Consider the following 17,203-nt stretch of genomic DNA (forward strand, 5'->3'; position numbering starts at 1 on the left):
CCACTAGTAAACACTTATATACTCACCATTTTAGAAAACAGAGCATATATAAATTTCTTATGTACATCAAACCAAACAACATTATTTGCAATCACTAGAAAGAGATAATGTATTATTTTTCCATTATTGAAACATCCCAGGCGGATTGAAACAATTTACAATATTTCGTGAGTAGCTAAGTTTAGGATGGGCGCAGAACTAACAACGGAGAGTTCACTTCAAGCACTTTGATAATTTTAATAAACCATAAGAAATGACAATAAGCCAACAGTAGCAAAAATTAACTATGAATACTATTAAAACTCTTAATTAAAGAGTCCAAATTTCTAATTTTGCCTAATAAAATTCAGTTCCATCCCCTCCAAAGATGATCTTCATAAATTCTAATCAAATTTAGAGTTTATAAACTCTTCAAAGTTATCTTTCTTACTTTTTCATGAAGTTTAATGTAATTATTTTCTTGATGCTAAATTAATATTTGTGGTATGGCAAGTTGGCAATTACCATAAGCCTATCATAAGGTTCCCATAAGCAAGGGTCTACCACAGGGGCCCATGTTAACAGCGTTGTCCTGGAGATAAGAAATTTAACGTACGACGATAGGGCAGTGACGCATTCTTCGTTTTCAAAATTTCTACACCTAAAATATTCTCTTACTTGGTAGAGCAGCTCACCAGCCACGCTCGGGTTGATAAATGCCACACAAAACACATCTAAATCTCAATATTTGAAAAATAAATACCTTCAGAAACAAGTTGTCTTATTTCTAAAAGCCAGTTAGGTTCTGATGAATCAATTTGCAACGATCAGTGTTCATTTTAAGTCGGGTGATTGGTAAGCCTGTAAACAGACCCTCACTTCCTACCATAAATAAGGCCATCCGAGAAGCCAAACAGGCTTCCTGGAGGGATTTTTGTGAGAGTATCTCTGATATTCCCGCTACAGCCAAACTAATGAAAATTATGGCACATGACAATATAAAACATCTGGATGCTATTAAGTTGAAGGATGGTAGTTACTCCAGTTCTGGAAAGGAGACACACTTATGCTGGAGGTTAACTTTCCAGACTCTAAAGTCACTGACACAGATGACTCTTAGGATCTTCCTCTTCGGTTCAAAAGAACTAAAAAGGTAGATTGGGATGTGGCAAAACAAGTTGTAACTCACTCCAAGCTTAATGTGTGCTATAAAGTCATTTGAGCCCTACAAGGCTTCTGCTCCGGATGGAATCACACCCATCTTGTTGCAAGAGAGAATAGATATTCTCTGTCCTGCGTTGGGCAGAATCTACAGGGCCTGTATTGCTCTGGGGCATATACCGAGCTCCTGGAAGCATTCAAAGGTTATCTTTATTCCTAAACCCTGGAAAACCAGTTATCTCGAGGCTAAGGCATTTAGACCAATCAGTCTAGCTTTATATCTCCTAAAAGTCTTGGAGAAATTAGTTGATAGATATATTAGAGAGGAGGTTCTTAGTGTTACACCCCTCTCTGATGCTCAGTATGCCTATCAAAAGGGTATAATTAATTGCCTCGAACGTGCAATTGAGTTCAAAGAAATAGCGTTAGCTGTTCTTCTGGACCTCGATGGAGCTTTTGATAAAGTCTCTAAGGCTGTCATTCTTAAGGCTGCTAAACGTTTTGGTATCAATGATACGTTGTGTCTATGGATCGATTCTATGTTGACTGATCGGGTAGCGTCAGCGTCCTTGCTTGGCGAATCGCTTAGGGTCCCCACCAGCCGGGGTTGCCATCTGGGGGTGTTCTTTCACCCCTGCTGTGGTGCCTGGTTGTGGACGAACTATTGGTTAAGCTAAACAGGGATGGCTGTCGTGGCCTTGGTTATGCTGACGATGCCGCAATGGGAAGTTTCCAGGAACCATTTTGGCTATGATGAGTGTTAGGAGAATGTGTAGTAACAAAAACGACTCTCTTCAACATTATTAAAAAGGTTTAATAAAACTAGTTAATGATATGTATACATAATTATTTCTCACCGAGTGCAGCTAACCAAGTCAAACAACCAACAGGAAGAACCTCTTGAGATCTGGGGAATATACAGGTTTGCCAGATCATTTATAAGCTAGTGGCAAATGTAGAGTCACGTGACTAAACGTAACGTTTGTTAATTGGTCAATACGTATTATACTACATGTTAATAATTGTTAAAGCTAATTTAATATACTTTTAACAATGAGAAAAGCTCTCATCTATGCTGTGGAATGCTGGTGTAGGGAGGTTGGCCTCATCGCCAATCCTGACAAGACAAGCCTGGTTCCTTTACTTGGAGGAAGGTACAGGACTTGTTGAATGATATTTCTTTCTTTGGGGCCATCTTAGTCAAATCAACTGAGGTAAAATACCTCAGTGTCATTCTCGACAGTAAACTAACATGGAAGCCACATCTTGATCTTAATATCGTTGCAAAATGATTCATCAGACCTAAAACTGGCTTTTAGAAATAAGATATTTATATTTTGAGATTTATATTTGAGATTTAGACGCGTTTTGTGTGGCATTTATCAACCCGAGTGCGGCTGCTCTACCAAGTAAGATAATATTTTAGATGTAGAAATTTTTAAAAAGAAGTTGTCGCTACTGTCCTATCGTCGTACGTTAATTTTCTTATTTCCATGGGCCCATACGGTAGACCCTTTGCTTATGGGGACCTTATGATAGGCTTATGAGAGAACCTACCAAATGGAGAATATCTACAAAATTAAACAACATTCTTGTGATGGTTTTATCGTTATATTTTTAAAAAATCTCTACTCCTATATTTATTTATTAGTAATACTTTAAAAAGTACTTACTTGTAAATGTAGAAATATTGATATCAGTACGCACCAAATCAAAACCCTTTGTACTCCCTGTATTCAAAAATAAAACCAAAAGAGCCAAGATTAAGATATATAAAATTATTTCACTTCTTGTACATTTTCCATTTAAGCTATGAACAAATAAGGATATTTATTGACGTTATATAACAGTTAATGATTGGAATTTAATTTAAGCTAATATTATCTTTCGGCTGGCTGGAAAATTCACTGATCAGATTTTTTGCTGGTTAAAAAAAAATAAAAAAACCCTCCGATTCAATTTAACAGCGAGGGCACCCCCCCCCCCTCCCGCAACTATTTCCCCGGGCAGGGTTTCCGTAAAGTTATGTTTCACACAGATTACTTATTTGCCACGGACGGACTCTTACAAAACACAAGGGTGTCGCATGTTTAGTCATCCTGTTAGGTTGACTATACATGCGACACCCTTGTATTTTGGTTTCTATACCTTGGCATTTTTTCGGAAGTAGCCTTTTAAACAAGGTATGTTCTTATAATATGGTTTTTGCACCCGCTTTAGTAAAAACGCTGGCACGCCCCTGTATATTGCCTATTTTTTCCTCCAAATGTGTTTTAAAACAGATCTTGACCTATAAAGTGTATCTGTTTTATCTATTTGTTTTTATCCACAAAATAAACTTATGATTAGAGAAGATCAACTGGCCGAGGAAAGACTGGTTCAATGGGCTGCATGCTTATATGAAATTTTAGACGAATGTATCACCATCTAGCTACCAACAAACTTTTAAATTGAATGTGTGAAAGCGTCTGATCATTCACTTCAGAATAGAAACACTAGATGTATGCTTTTCGCTTGTTCTGGGATTTCGGAGTAGGGTATAAAAGAATAACCCTATGATGTCAATTTGTTCTGATTTTGTGGAGGCGTATAGTTTGAGTCAGGATAAAAATGTTTTCCCAAAATGGCTGCCTGTAGCCATTTTTGGATAAGCAGACGATTTTACCAGTTTAATCTCTTTACACCAGTGTTGGCAATGAGCTTTATAAAAGTACTGGTCAATGTGGCCACTATACCCCCTACTTAAAAAATAAATTAACTGGTCATGACCACCCTTTTCTGCCTCCCCTCACTCCCCCCCCCTTTTATTTTACTTTGGAAAGTGAATTGTTAATAACGATTAGGAACTTAAATGAGTTTTATTTATGACAAACCAAAAAGCTTTGATATGCATCACATTTCTTAAGGAACTTTAAAAAATATTTCATCATTGCCAAAAACAAATAATGCTCAAGAACCGAATGAATTTCAGCTAATCTCAGTACTGGCTTGTTTATCAAAAATCCTGGAACGACTATCTTATGATCAATTATACGAATATGTAACGCAACACGTATACTATATACAAAACAATCTGGTTTTAGACGTGGTCATTCGACAACCACCTGTACTATAGACTTATTAGAAACAATGATTGTAAAATTGAAAGAGGGAAAGTATGTTGGACTGGTTTTTGTTGACTTATCAAAAGCTTTTGATACAGTGGACCATCATATACTACTTAATATTCTAGAACGGTATGATGTAAAGGGAAATGCAAATAACTGGTTTAAATCTTATCTTACTCATAGAAGTCAGGCCGTTGCATTGGATGGTTACATATCACCTCCTCTAATTATTCACAGTGGAGTATCCCAAGGAAGTGTGTTGGGACCTTTAATTTTTAACATCTACACTGCAGATATTCATACCTGTCTAGCAACAAGTGTTGCGTTTGAATATGCCGATGACAACTCGCTATTAAACGAATCAACTAACGTACCATCTTTAATGGATATGATAGAGTCAGATATTACAAATCTTAAGGAAAAACTCTTGTTGTTACTAAATGTAAAGAAAACAAAATTTATGCTGATCGCACATCAGCTTAAATCGGTATACCCAGATCATAATACTGAAAGAGTCTCATCTTTCAAATACCTTGGGGTGATGATTGATGAAAAGCTCTTGTGGAATGAACATATCGAATACACCATTAATAAGGTGAAATCACGGCAGTGGCTTCTTAGGCCATTACGGAGATCATTAAATACGAAGACTTTAAATACTTTATATAAATCTCTAATCTTACCAATAATGACATATGGGATAGTCTTCTACTTTTCAACTAGTTTAAAACAAATAAAAAAACTCAATTCAATCTATCATTATGGAGCTCGGTTTGTAAATAAAGTGACAAGATTCTGCCCCTATACTGGTACAAAGACTTCAAATTGGCTGCCTTTATAGATGATATACTTTCTAGCATTATTGCAATTTATGTATAAAGTTCATATCAATAGTCACCCAGACTATATATTGATATTGTTCCCAAAGGGTAACACAGTTCATAATCATAATACGCGGGGTAGTGGCAATAACTTCTATAGAAACTCAGAAAATTAAAAAAAACTTTGAATAGTAAAAGTATCAAAGAAAATGGGATTAAACTCTGGCATTCTCTACCGAATGAAATTAAGAATTGTGGAAATTTAAAAATATTTAATAGAAGTGTCTTGGATTATTGGTCAAATAATGATTTAAATTAACTAATATCAGAAGAAAATAGGGGAAGTACGTATCTGTAGCTTTGAGCCGTAGAAGTCGTCGTGTGACCCACGAAAACGCCTTTTTACGCATAATAAACCAAACTGAAAAAGTAGTCCTACTTTTGTTTTGATTCAACACGGCTATAATCGACGAAAGCAAATACGCCTTAGCTCAAATAGCAGAGAATGAGAAGGGCAATATGTTACAATTGTTCAATTTAAGAAAAATGACTTTTTAAACGATGTATTCATCCGCGATTTCCCGCCAAACCGTTTTGGCGCGAAAATTCGTGAAAAGTGACGCCTTTCCAAAGCTGACTAGAAGCGTACTTCCCCCTATTTTCTTCTGCTAATATTAGACCCTTTTGTAAAGCAGTGTAACTGAAAAGGATATTTGAATAAAAAGTTTTTATTATTATTATTATTATCATCTTCTTGTTCTTCGAATAAAAACCATTTTACTCCTTTTTGACCTTCTTTTGGTTTCTAAAAGTCATAAAGAAATTGCAATGGCTGTGAGAAACTGAGAGCGTAACGCTTTTATCATTTTCTCTTTTTGGTATAGAATTATACTTTTAATTAAAAATAAACTGGCCATTATGACCAGTGAACCCCCCAGATTATATTTAATTTACTGGTCATAGCCCAAAATGTTATCATTTTATGTTGTTCGGTAATTAATACACTCGATTAGTAATAAAACATTTAATATAAAAAGAAACTAATTAACTGAGTTACATAAATACAACGTCCTGCGACTGTATTCATGACCAGCCACTCTGAAGTGAGATCTCAGTGAAAGAAAAACTTTTTAAACTTTACAGTGCTGCCAAACGAGTGATAAGGAAACAAATGACGTAATACTTTTACGATGTAAGGTGACGGTCGGAGATTTAAATGACAAATAAACTATTCCAACATAAAATAAACTTGTCTTTGACCGACGCCACCGCCTTATTTCTAATACTGCTTTACACTTCCTTCACGTACAGGAGTAAAAATTGTAGCCACAATACTCTTGACCTTGACAAACAGTTCATGGTGCAGGAATTATCTCCACCAGAACAAGCGAATAGTTTGATTTAGCGTTAAAGGTATACTCCTTTTGTTCCAAAACAAGTGGAAAGTTTCCACCTAGTACCTTGTGGTGTTTTGCCTCATGACCTATGATGTAAAATAATATCATACCAGCTGTTTTGATGCAGAGCTTAGCTCATGACGTACCTCTATGATGCTACGAGCAAGCACCAAATCATCAAAGATTACCATTCGTCAATTCCAATGCTTACAAACCTACAACCGCGAAAAGTATCCACCTATTTAAGCCCAAAAGTCATCTGCTATTTCCTCACACATTTAGTTGATATCAGTAGATGGCAATATTTTTACTAAGCTCTAAGCCTATACGGTATTGTTTTGGGGGGGGGGGAGGAGTTGTCCCTTAATGTAAATGTGATCCTTTTATTAAAAAGTAAGTTTAATTGCTAGAGATTGAAAAAAATATAAAAATTATACATAAAATAGACGAAATGTTAATGAAGCAGATCAATGATAATATTGGTAAAAAAAGTGTAGCCCGCAGCATCTGTTATTAGTAGGAAAACATGAGCTCGAATCTTAATTTGTTTGCCCAGAAAATCCTAAAGGAATTTTAAACTTTATTTGGAAAATGTTAGATTTGTCTATTTTACAAAAGTAACAAAACAGACTGAAAAATTGCAAAATTAATAGATGTATATCTTATTAGGGAAATACAGTCAAAGGCTTGGTACTATTATAAAGGTAATATTACGATAAGTAATGTATCATTTTTCAATTCGCCTGCTTTTTTCATCATGGATGAAGCAGGTTAAAACCAGATAATTACAACCAGACTAGATAAAACCCTGACAACTCATAATTAACTATTCTAAAATAAATAAAAAAACCAAACGAAACCCAGAATTTTTATAAAATAAAGGCGTAAAAATTTGCACATAGTAAATTTAACCTAGGTTAAGGTTTAACTACGAGTCTTACATGTTTTGATCCACTTTGAACTGCACTGGACGCCAAAAACATGGACTTTTTTGTGGTATTAAATCTAGAAATTGAATAATTTTACTGGGCCTTTTATACTTAATAAAGTTATTTTTAAATCATCAAAGAATTTTCCATTCATTTACATTTCAAGCTAGTTTTGTCACATCACGCATTCCACTTTCCTTTAAAATTTAGCTGTCCCATTATTTTATATGAAGAAAGGTTTAGAAGAATTTGAAAAAGAGAAGTCGAATATTTTCTACCTGAAACAATCACTTGAACTAAAAAAAAACTGGTTTAACTCCCTGTAGGTTCTTAAAAAAATAACAGGATAATGTATGGTACTTATAACCAAATGTTATAAAGAAAAGTTACCGTTTGTGGCTATCGAAGAGTTGTATAGAAGGTAAAGAAAGCAATGAGTTCCATTATGAAAAGAATCCCTGCAACAGATAATAAGCAAGTTAAACTGCTCTCCCTTTTAGTAATTTAACACCCTATAACAGAGGCATCAGGAAAGCTAAAAGAAAACTTTTTTCTCCTTTCATTCACCCTCTAGGTTTTTGTCGACCCAATTTAAATGACTAACTTCAGCAGCACTTTTATCTTACTTATGTCTGACCACTTGCGCTATACCTTTAGTCAAGGTTGGATTAACCATTAAGCAAAATAGGGCATCAAGGGAATGGTCATATACATGCTTAGAGCATCAGGGTCCTGAGTGATAATGCAAAAATAGTAAATAACACAAACTCAAAAAGCAAAATTACAAACTATTTACAAAGTCCCAAGTCCCATAAACCTCCCTAAACATGTCCTTTTTTGTTTTCCAGCCACAATTGGGTAAAACACATATTCTTTGGTCAGCCTAGTACATAGTTACACCAAATTTTTCTTAACATTAAACAAGTAATTATTAATTGATATAGGAGTACAAGAATGGGTGGTTTATTTTTGCGCAGCTATAGCATTAAGTTAATTTTAAAAGAATAACAGCATTACACAAAAATGTACGTGCAACAGATTTTTGGATTTAAGAAACAAGTATAATGAAATTTAATTATGTCTTAATGTTAGGAAATGAGATAAAAATGATGGAACTTAATGGTAAAATACTGGGCAGTTTATAATATTTGAGTTGCGTTAAGTCTATAGTTTACAGTAGCGGCGCTAAGGGTGGGCTGAAGTGGGCTTTAGCCCCCCTGCATTTCTGAGAGGGGCCACATATTTATATTAAAAAGGCCACATTTTCATAATTAAGAGGCCACATATTTTAATTTATGAATTTTCATTATCTCTAGAAATTTGTTTTATTGCGAAGAAACGTTTTTCTGGAAAAAATCTTTCAAAATCAATTTGTTTACTCAAAAAGGTAGTAGACCATAAACATATAGATTCGGGAGGAAGGTAGTGGAAATTGAGAGAAAGTTGAAAAGAAATAGCCTTATGGGAATTTACGGAAATATCCCAGGCATGCACATGTCCCCTCCAGGTCAGATACAAGGTCAGTAGGGGGTCGAAAAAATGCGACGAGAGCCGCAACAATAAAACGACCTTGCTCTTCTCGCTTCCTGGAAAATTTTGGGTTTTTATGATTTCACCACTTGCGATATATGGTCATTCCAAGGTTACCGCTAAGGGCTATAAAATAATTAGCCCACCTGTGAAAAAACCTTAGCGCCGCTACTGATAGTTTACATATATGCATTAGGTCACATCTCTAAGAATAAAATAAAAATGCTTACCAATGAATTTTTGATACATTCTGCATAACAGGCTTCCATATTTTTCCAAAATTAAATGAGTTATAGACTTGAAAAACCTAGAATATAATATTTTATACATTAATTTTTCACAATACACTTTGAACTTAGTAAAAATAGAGCCATCTATTTTAATACACGTGAACTTTATATCATCAAGATAAGCTCCAAATATGTCACTTACATAATTAATCTCACTACGATTGACAAAGAAATGGGACATGCTTTGAGAATTCAAGTGCTATATTCTCGAGTTAAAATGGAGCATTATGTTCTCTGTCTTAATTGGCAGATCAGATTCAAGCTATCACAGAGTGCTCAAGAGCAATAAATGGACATATTTATATATCAGGGCAGATCTGAGGATGCAAATTGGAACATGAAAAGTTTATTGGGGCAATCTTGAGCCCTCGAGAGAAGTCAAATGGAAAACATTATAAATGCGAGTGGAAATAGCAGACGAATTTTTGGATTTAAATGTTTTTAGACTGTACTTTCAGCTGTTGTACAGAGACAATTTAAGACTGAAACTTCCAGATGTTGTACAGATATCAAAAGTGGATATGACTTCATACAAAAAGTCTTGCACTTGCTTTTTTTAGTACCTTTGGCTATGCTTGTCATGATATTCTTAAGCATAAATAATAGCAGACAGCGCATTATTTTTACTATCCAATAAGAACAAGAATTGCTAAACCACGTGATTTTTAGAAAAATAGTACGGTCAGAAGGTCAACTCAGTGAAAATTGGGAGGTTGTAACTATTTGGCATGAGTTTAATTAAGTTTTAGTTAATTTTGATGTCAATTTGAAAATTTTAAATGCCACGAAAGAAAACTGCAGAAAGTTGTAGAATCAAAACTCGTCAATTTAAGCGCTCCAGCATTTAAAACCAATAATATGAGAGTATTGCATTAAGATATATATTATTAATTACTAATTAAACCAAAAGTGACATAATTACCAAAACTGTGACAATCACTGTACTTTCATATGCTAAAGGTTTAATGAATGCTCGACTCGAGATCGAAGACATAAAAGACTATTTATTGTCGCCTTTCTGGATCTTTATTTAGTCTATGGTATTATATTGTAGGTAGATGGCGATAGCATCTCCACAGAACGATGAAAAATCAAAAATACACTAACTTTGAACAGTGCTACTTAGTTCCTCCGTTCCTCACTACGAGGCATTATTTGTTGGTTTTAACTTCTTTCCCTCCCCAACGCATACTTACCCTTCTCCCTTCCAACTTGTATTTCACTCGTAACATTCATTAAGAAATAGGTCCGATTGACACACTTTTGGTGATTATGTCACTTTTGATTAAACTAATAATTATTTATATTAGAAATAAAACTGGATTATTTAAAAAAAAATTCATTTTAGAAAGCATTTTAAAGATATCGCTAATTTAACAACAGATATTTATTGAACTCTTTTAACCCCTATAATGTTGTTTGTACCTGCGAAAGTCGGCTTCAGCTCTGGCGGGAAAATAGTATTCATCCGCCCATGGAGGGGAGAGCAATATAAATAACACGTTTCTTGGCCGACGGAAAGAGTGAGACTTTTTGTATGAAGTCATATCCACTTTTGCAGAGATGTTTAAAGACTGAAACTTTCAGCTGTTGTCCAGAGATGTTTAAAGACTGAAACTTTCAGCTGTTGTCCAGAGATGTTTAAAGACAAACTTTTAGCTACTGTCCAGAGACGTTTTAAAACAGAAACTTTCAGCTGTTGTACAGAGATGTTTTAAGACTGAAAATTTTCACTGTTATATAATATACAGAGATAATTTTATACGGGCCAAAAAATTTCACACATTCCATTTAGAACTCAGATGGTAGATGGCGATATTTCTAACCAAAATTGAATCTACGTAGGAAGCTTATAAATATTTATCCAAAAAAATATAATTCCATTTTTGAAGCAGAACAAATTGATCTGACTAAAGAATGTTGGTGACCATTTGGGGTAATGAGGTACTTCTCAGAATATTTTTAGGAAGGGGTGCTACAGAGCACTAGGGCACTAAATCTGCCTTTAAAGGGTTCCATCACAGAGATAAGGGGCTGAAATGAAGAAGTGAATTTGCACTACTTTCTTTGGTGAATGTAGCCAAAAAAAGAAGTTTGTAATGCGGCTGCTATGCCCAAGCACTTAAGACTACCAGCGCCAAATCCCTACAACAGATTGTTGGAAAAACATAAAAACAAAAAAACAGGCTGTTTTCTTTCCTAACCCTCATCCCTGTGATGGCCATTTAAGTTTATACACCTGATTCCCATTTATTGCACTGTATCTTTCCACATATAAAATCAAAGGTGTAGGCCAAATAGATCAAAAACCAATTAAAATTGAATTAAAATAGCCAGAATTTCCAGTTTCACCCTATTTGGTGCTCATCAGTACGGCGCAGGGAATCTGACTTGGGACTAACTAAACCTAAAGAGAGAAGCTAACCCTATTAACAATAAAAATTTCAAATGGAAGGCCAAATAATGGGACATTTGTGGAGAGTGCAATTTTAATTTGACTAAGCTGATATTTCATGGGAAAAACAAAAAATAGTATTATATACATGAATTTAAACCTCACCTGATTTTTCATCTTAGAAGTGTTGGTACTCGCACCCAAAGTCACAATAACATGCGGTATATTTGGATTTACCCAAAATAAATCGCCCTGCACATTTCTTTGTACTATAAAAGGTAATGGGTAGATCTCACTAAACGTGTCATTTTCATTTATATACAGTAGAATCGAGAATTGTCCACTTGAAGAATTTTTCAGAGACAACAGTACCTATCAGAAAGAAGTGCTACAATGAAACTTGCAAACATCTTAACTTTGAAACCGTACAAGTACCCTGGACACCCAACTGGCTACAACACTGCCCACTTTTATCAATTATGCAACTGAAGAAAGATCAACTTAATACTTACTACTGCATCATTTCTCTTTCGATGCAAAACATCTGCTTTATAAATGGACAATTTGTCAGTGATAAAACTGACATTCGTAAATCTCTTTCCATAATCTATGCTATAAAAGAAAATTTTGTTTCATTATCTGGATTATTTTATGGTCAATAATTTGTTTAACTTAAAAATGAATAAGTAAATCTCAAAAATGTATTTCTATTATTATTGTGGGTTGTGGACACAAGCAGATAATATTAAGAGTTGCAAGATAAAATTAAGTTGATATAAATATATATTTGGACAAGGAGTTAAAAAAATTACCCACCACTAACAAGGAGACATCCGAAGGTGTTTCTCCCTTTTTTAATTCAAACTCTGGGGTTGAGTAGACCTTCATGTACATTGAAAGCTCCTAAAGGGAAAAGCATCAATGTCCATTCGTTTTGCCATGGCAACTAAAAATATTTTTCACAACTCAAATTTAAACTTTCTCTACTTAAAATAGATTGGGAAAATCACGGATGGTATTTCACTGATTTACCCCAATTTTACCGATTTTACCCAATTGTTTTGCCAAAATTTTAATTTTTTGATAATCGCAACGGGAAGACCCCTACAATCCGTGATTTTCCCATGCTGTTTTAGGAAGAAAAACTTTAAATTTGAGTTGTGAAAAACATTTATGGTTGCCATGGCTTTTGAAGTCTATTTAACCCCCCAGTTTGAAAAAAATCGGGGAGAAACACCTCGGGATGTAATGCACTGGCATTGCTAATAGTATACTCAGATATTATGCAGTTAGAGAGACTTGAAATTCGGCATACCTTCAATCACAAGTAACATATTAACCATAAGTATAGTTTTAATGGTTATTTTCTTACCAAACTTTTTTTCAACACCGACACTCTTGCTCAGCTCCCTTTTTGGCTTGCAACAGACCCAGAATTGTATATTATTGTCCTTGGTAGTAGTACATTTCGCCTTTGGCATATTTAGACACTAGGGTACTCTGTGCTGAACTGTACCTTGTTAGCGCAATAACTCTGAAAATCTGTTCGGTGAAAATTTTTGCTAATTGTCATACTTATAGTAATATGTTACTTATGCTTATAGTAACCATTTTCTTTCGTCTTCCCTCAGACAGACCACACGCGGAGCAAGCGCGCGCAGGGAACGGAGCACTGTTATAGCACGTGATTAAAGTCCTAAAACGTCACCGCGAAAGAATATGGCAGCTTGCTTGGGGGGTAAATTTGGCTCGTTTGAAAATTAATTTATCGTCATTAAAAAAAGATACAATTTTACGACTTATATTTTTGAGTTTATTTAAACATTATCTTTCAAATAGACCCAAGTTTTACCCAACCTGGACTTTTCCTTTAACTAATTTTTACATCCATCGTGTCTAATTTGTTAGACATTTGGTTGTAAGTGAATTGTAACAACTTTATTTACCATTTGTGGTTCATAGACTCTAGAAAATTGTCATACTAGAAAAAACAAATTTGTGAAAACCAGCTTCTTCATTGACAAGACTCACGCTAGTATTTCTGGCAGATAATAATAGTAATAAAGTCTATTTTTATGGAATTATTAATGCAAATTTACAGAGGAATATCGCCTTCAGCAAGGTTAATTTCCAAGAGGTTGCCAAACTTTACAAAAGCCAAACCATAAAGTTAGGCATAAAGCGATTAGTGTCAATAAAAGATATATTATGTAGTTAATTTTGGACTGAGTTTCACATCTCTATAAGCAAAATGACTCACAAAAATATTCCTTTTCAAAAAATTAAAAGTGTTAAACCAAATCCATCAAAACTTCTTAATTTAAAAAACAATTAGAAAAACCATTCTATGAAAAACCCTCATCTAAAACTTTGCTCGACAAACTGGATGCGGCACTATTTTACCTTTTCCATATTGAAGATGGTTTCAATGTTCCAAGTGTGTATATTAAAATTGTGGACTGATTAACACCTAGCCATATTACTTGAAGTTCAGTATCAGAATGTGTCGTTATTGATTGTTGAGCAAAAACCTCTGGAGCTGAATCATTGTGATTTAAACAACTTTCAGAACCTAAATTAAATACCATGTAAGAATTTTAAAATACAAAACACTAAGACAAGCTTTTCAGCATTCAATGTACTTTACAGTGTCTGGATTTGATGATTTTTTTAATAGCCCAAGTAAATAACCTTTATTGGTGACAGGGTTGGCAAGGAGGTATCCAGTAAATTTTTGACTACCTGGATGTAAACGATTTAATCCCTTATCCATAAAAATATTAGCTTTGTAATACTACAAAGCATTAAGATTGTTATATTTCACTCTCTTAATTAAGATATGTTTTTATAACCTAGACGTTTTAAAGATTTGGAAAAAAAGTACAAATAATGTTCTACTTCCAGTACTTCCTAAAAAAGTTAAGAAACAAAACCGTGGAATCAACCGTGAGTTTTTTTAAACGAGCTTAAATTTTGCTATACACTCTTTTACCAGTGTATATCCTCCCCCTCCCCCCTTTACAATCTCCCATGCGCCGGCTGCCACGGCCATTCTACCTATGCATCCACTCTTGAAATTTCTTTCCCCTAACAGGTCCCCTCCCCAGGTAATCGAGCTATGGATTCCCCCATGAATATTCTCCCTAAAAGAATCTATAGCCTTCACACTTTTTAACACTTGTAAGAGATACATTATAAACTTTTTATGGAAGGAATGTTCATCCAGCCAACTGATTGAAAATAATAATAATTAGCTAGGCTAATACCAAAGTCATCTAGCGACTTTTATTGAAATGAATGCTACTTTAGGTTTAAATCAGTGGTATTATTTATTAGGGATGCATAGGATTACCGGAACAGAAAGGACCGGGTTAAATTCTAGGAACTGGTACTGGAACCGATAATATCAAAATTTAATAACCAGATCCGATATTTGTAACAAAATAATAACCAAAACGGGAACCAATTTTTTTATTATGATTAACGGTTCTATCACTTTTTTACCACATCTAGCGCACATTGAAAATTTACTAATTTAATAATTTAAGTAACTATTATTTGTTTTACATATAAGCCCATCTTTATCCAGAGTAAAAAAGGAGCAATAAAACCGTACGAATAACTAAAAATCTCGTTTTGCACCATAAAAACTGTAAAGAAAAACACCACCTACATATTCACAATTCCCAGGGAAAGTTAAAATAATTGCCTTAGAATCTGGCGCAATCCGCGGTAGTGGAAGTCGCTAAACAAAAACATTAAATGATAAAAGCCATTCAATTTTCAACATGAACTCGCCAATTTTTCTCTACATTATATGTGTATGATAATTTGGATGAACTTAATGTCATTTGGGCTTTACAGATCATTTAATACTAAATCATACTGGAACTGTTTAAGAACCAGATTTGATCGCTTCTAAACTTGGAGAACCAGAACCAATAAATAAAAAATTTAAGAACGGAAACTGGAACTGATGAAACCAAAAATTTAAGAATCAGATCCGGAACCGAGATAGTCCAAAAAAGTGGATCCGTTGCATCCCTATTATTCACTGTCACATTCAGTAATTGTATGTATCTGTTGATTAGCTATGATCGTCAATTTAAAAATGGCTTTCTTGTGTCACCAATTGATTAACTGAAATTGCCCTGGCCTTTTGTACAAAATAATTCTTTTATTAAATACTACCTTTTTTAATTACAAAAAGAACTCAAAACAAAACACATGAATTCACAGCAACGCGAAAAGACAATCTTCAAGAGAGGTACCAGGATGAAGTGTTAAGCACCGAAGCTGCGTTATTTATAATAATAATTGTTTAATATAATATAATAATTAATAATTATTTTTTAAGTTCTCAGATATTTTATGCCTTAAGCAGTATAGCAAAGGCGGATATATTTAAAAGGTGCTGATGGAAGTTTCCAACAGTGAAAACTCAAGGGGTTTTCCAGGTGCAATTTTCAAACCAGGAAAAGTACCTTGTCCACTGAAGACTCAAAAATTGTAGCTAATATCTACCAAGCCGACTAGTAGATGTCAGATTATTACAGAGCCAAATTAAACAATCATAAAACAAAAAAACAAAAAATAAAATAAATAATGAGAGCTTGAAATTTACAACAATTGTTTTCAGAAACAATGGAAATAGAGAATAGACCATGATTTTAATGATGGTCACAGTTCAAGATTATAGAAAATTGGATAAAACCTTTGACTTAGAACTCACCTAAGGAATAACATAAATGTAATAAATTTGTTTTTAACAGAAAAATAAAAATTACAGTCTTGATAAATAAAATCATATTTATTTAATTAATGCTATAAAATATTCTTTCTGCTGATTTTCGAACATTAACCTATTTTATGTTCCACCAAAATAATACAGCCCTATGCCTAAGTTGGCTTATTTGATTTAACGCGATCTTATATTTCTTATAACAGACGATACTTTTGGCAGCTGCAGTAAGGATCATAGAGATAGAAAAGAAATAGAGGAAAGATTACCGCGTTAAGGCACCCCTGTTTTTGACCGGGAAAATTCATCCCCACCACGCATGTATGAAAGCGGAGATGGGCAGAATTTGCAACGCCATCTATCCTTCCTTAGCAGAGTTGCCAGAATAATATTTTAGATCTCGCACAAACCAACTTTAAAACAAGCCCAAATTCCCGCACAAGCCAAAATCGGATTAACCCCAAAAGAGCCCAAATTCCCGCCCAAGAAAAATTACCAATTTCTGTTATAGAACGGGAATTGGCGCGTTATTTGAAAATAATTTTGGAAAATTATTGAAAACATCACACTTTGCAAAGCTGGGTCCAGCTTATATTTTCTAGGAACGTTGATTCCCGTTATGAAGGATGGGGTTGAAAGGGGGAAAACCGGTACCCCGTTACTTCGCCTCGAATTTTGGGAACCAGCCCAAAAAACCGCCTCCCGCCCAAAGGTTTTTTCCCCGCAACAGCCTCCGCAAAGCAGCCCAATTTGGGCGGAAAACCGCCCATCTGGCAACTCTGTTCCTTAGTTTACATCAAATGACAGTTGATTTTCCAAAAGGCATAATGTATTTCATTTCACCGCGCGTCGA

At 34.4% G+C, this 17,203-nt stretch overlaps 1 protein-coding gene across 2 annotated transcripts in view; it reads right to left on the bottom strand.

Moving 5' to 3' along the window:
• LOC149967142 (sortilin-like) overlaps nt 1–16,487 on the bottom strand; it is a 42,332-nt gene extending 25,845 nt beyond the window's left edge. The window contains exons 1-8 of one of the 2 annotated variants that reach the window (XM_090154372.1): nt 16,342–16,487; nt 14,013–14,181; nt 12,122–12,221; nt 11,775–11,981; nt 9,155–9,231; nt 7,785–7,852; nt 2,814–2,870; nt 27–94 (exon numbers count right to left, since the gene is read on the bottom strand). In XM_090154372.1, the coding sequence (XP_090010498.1) occupies nt 27–94; nt 2,814–2,870; nt 7,785–7,852; nt 9,155–9,231; nt 11,775–11,981; nt 12,122–12,221; nt 14,013–14,181; nt 16,342–16,417 (822 nt within the window). In that variant the 5' untranslated portion in view covers nt 16,418–16,487. Of the gene's footprint in view, nt 1–26; nt 95–2,813; nt 2,871–7,784; nt 7,853–9,154; nt 9,232–11,774; nt 11,982–12,121; nt 12,222–14,012; nt 14,182–16,341 lie in introns of those variants that run through there. The other variant, XM_090154381.1, reaches the window with a different exon arrangement.
• Between the last annotated feature and the right edge of the window lie 716 nt (nt 16,488–17,203).

Source organism: Leiobunum rupestre, chromosome 1 (assembly GCF_980474605.1).
Source record: "Leiobunum rupestre chromosome 1, qqLeiRupe1.1.hap1, whole genome shotgun sequence".
NCBI lineage: Eukaryota > Metazoa > Arthropoda > Arachnida > Opiliones > Sclerosomatidae > Leiobunum > Leiobunum rupestre.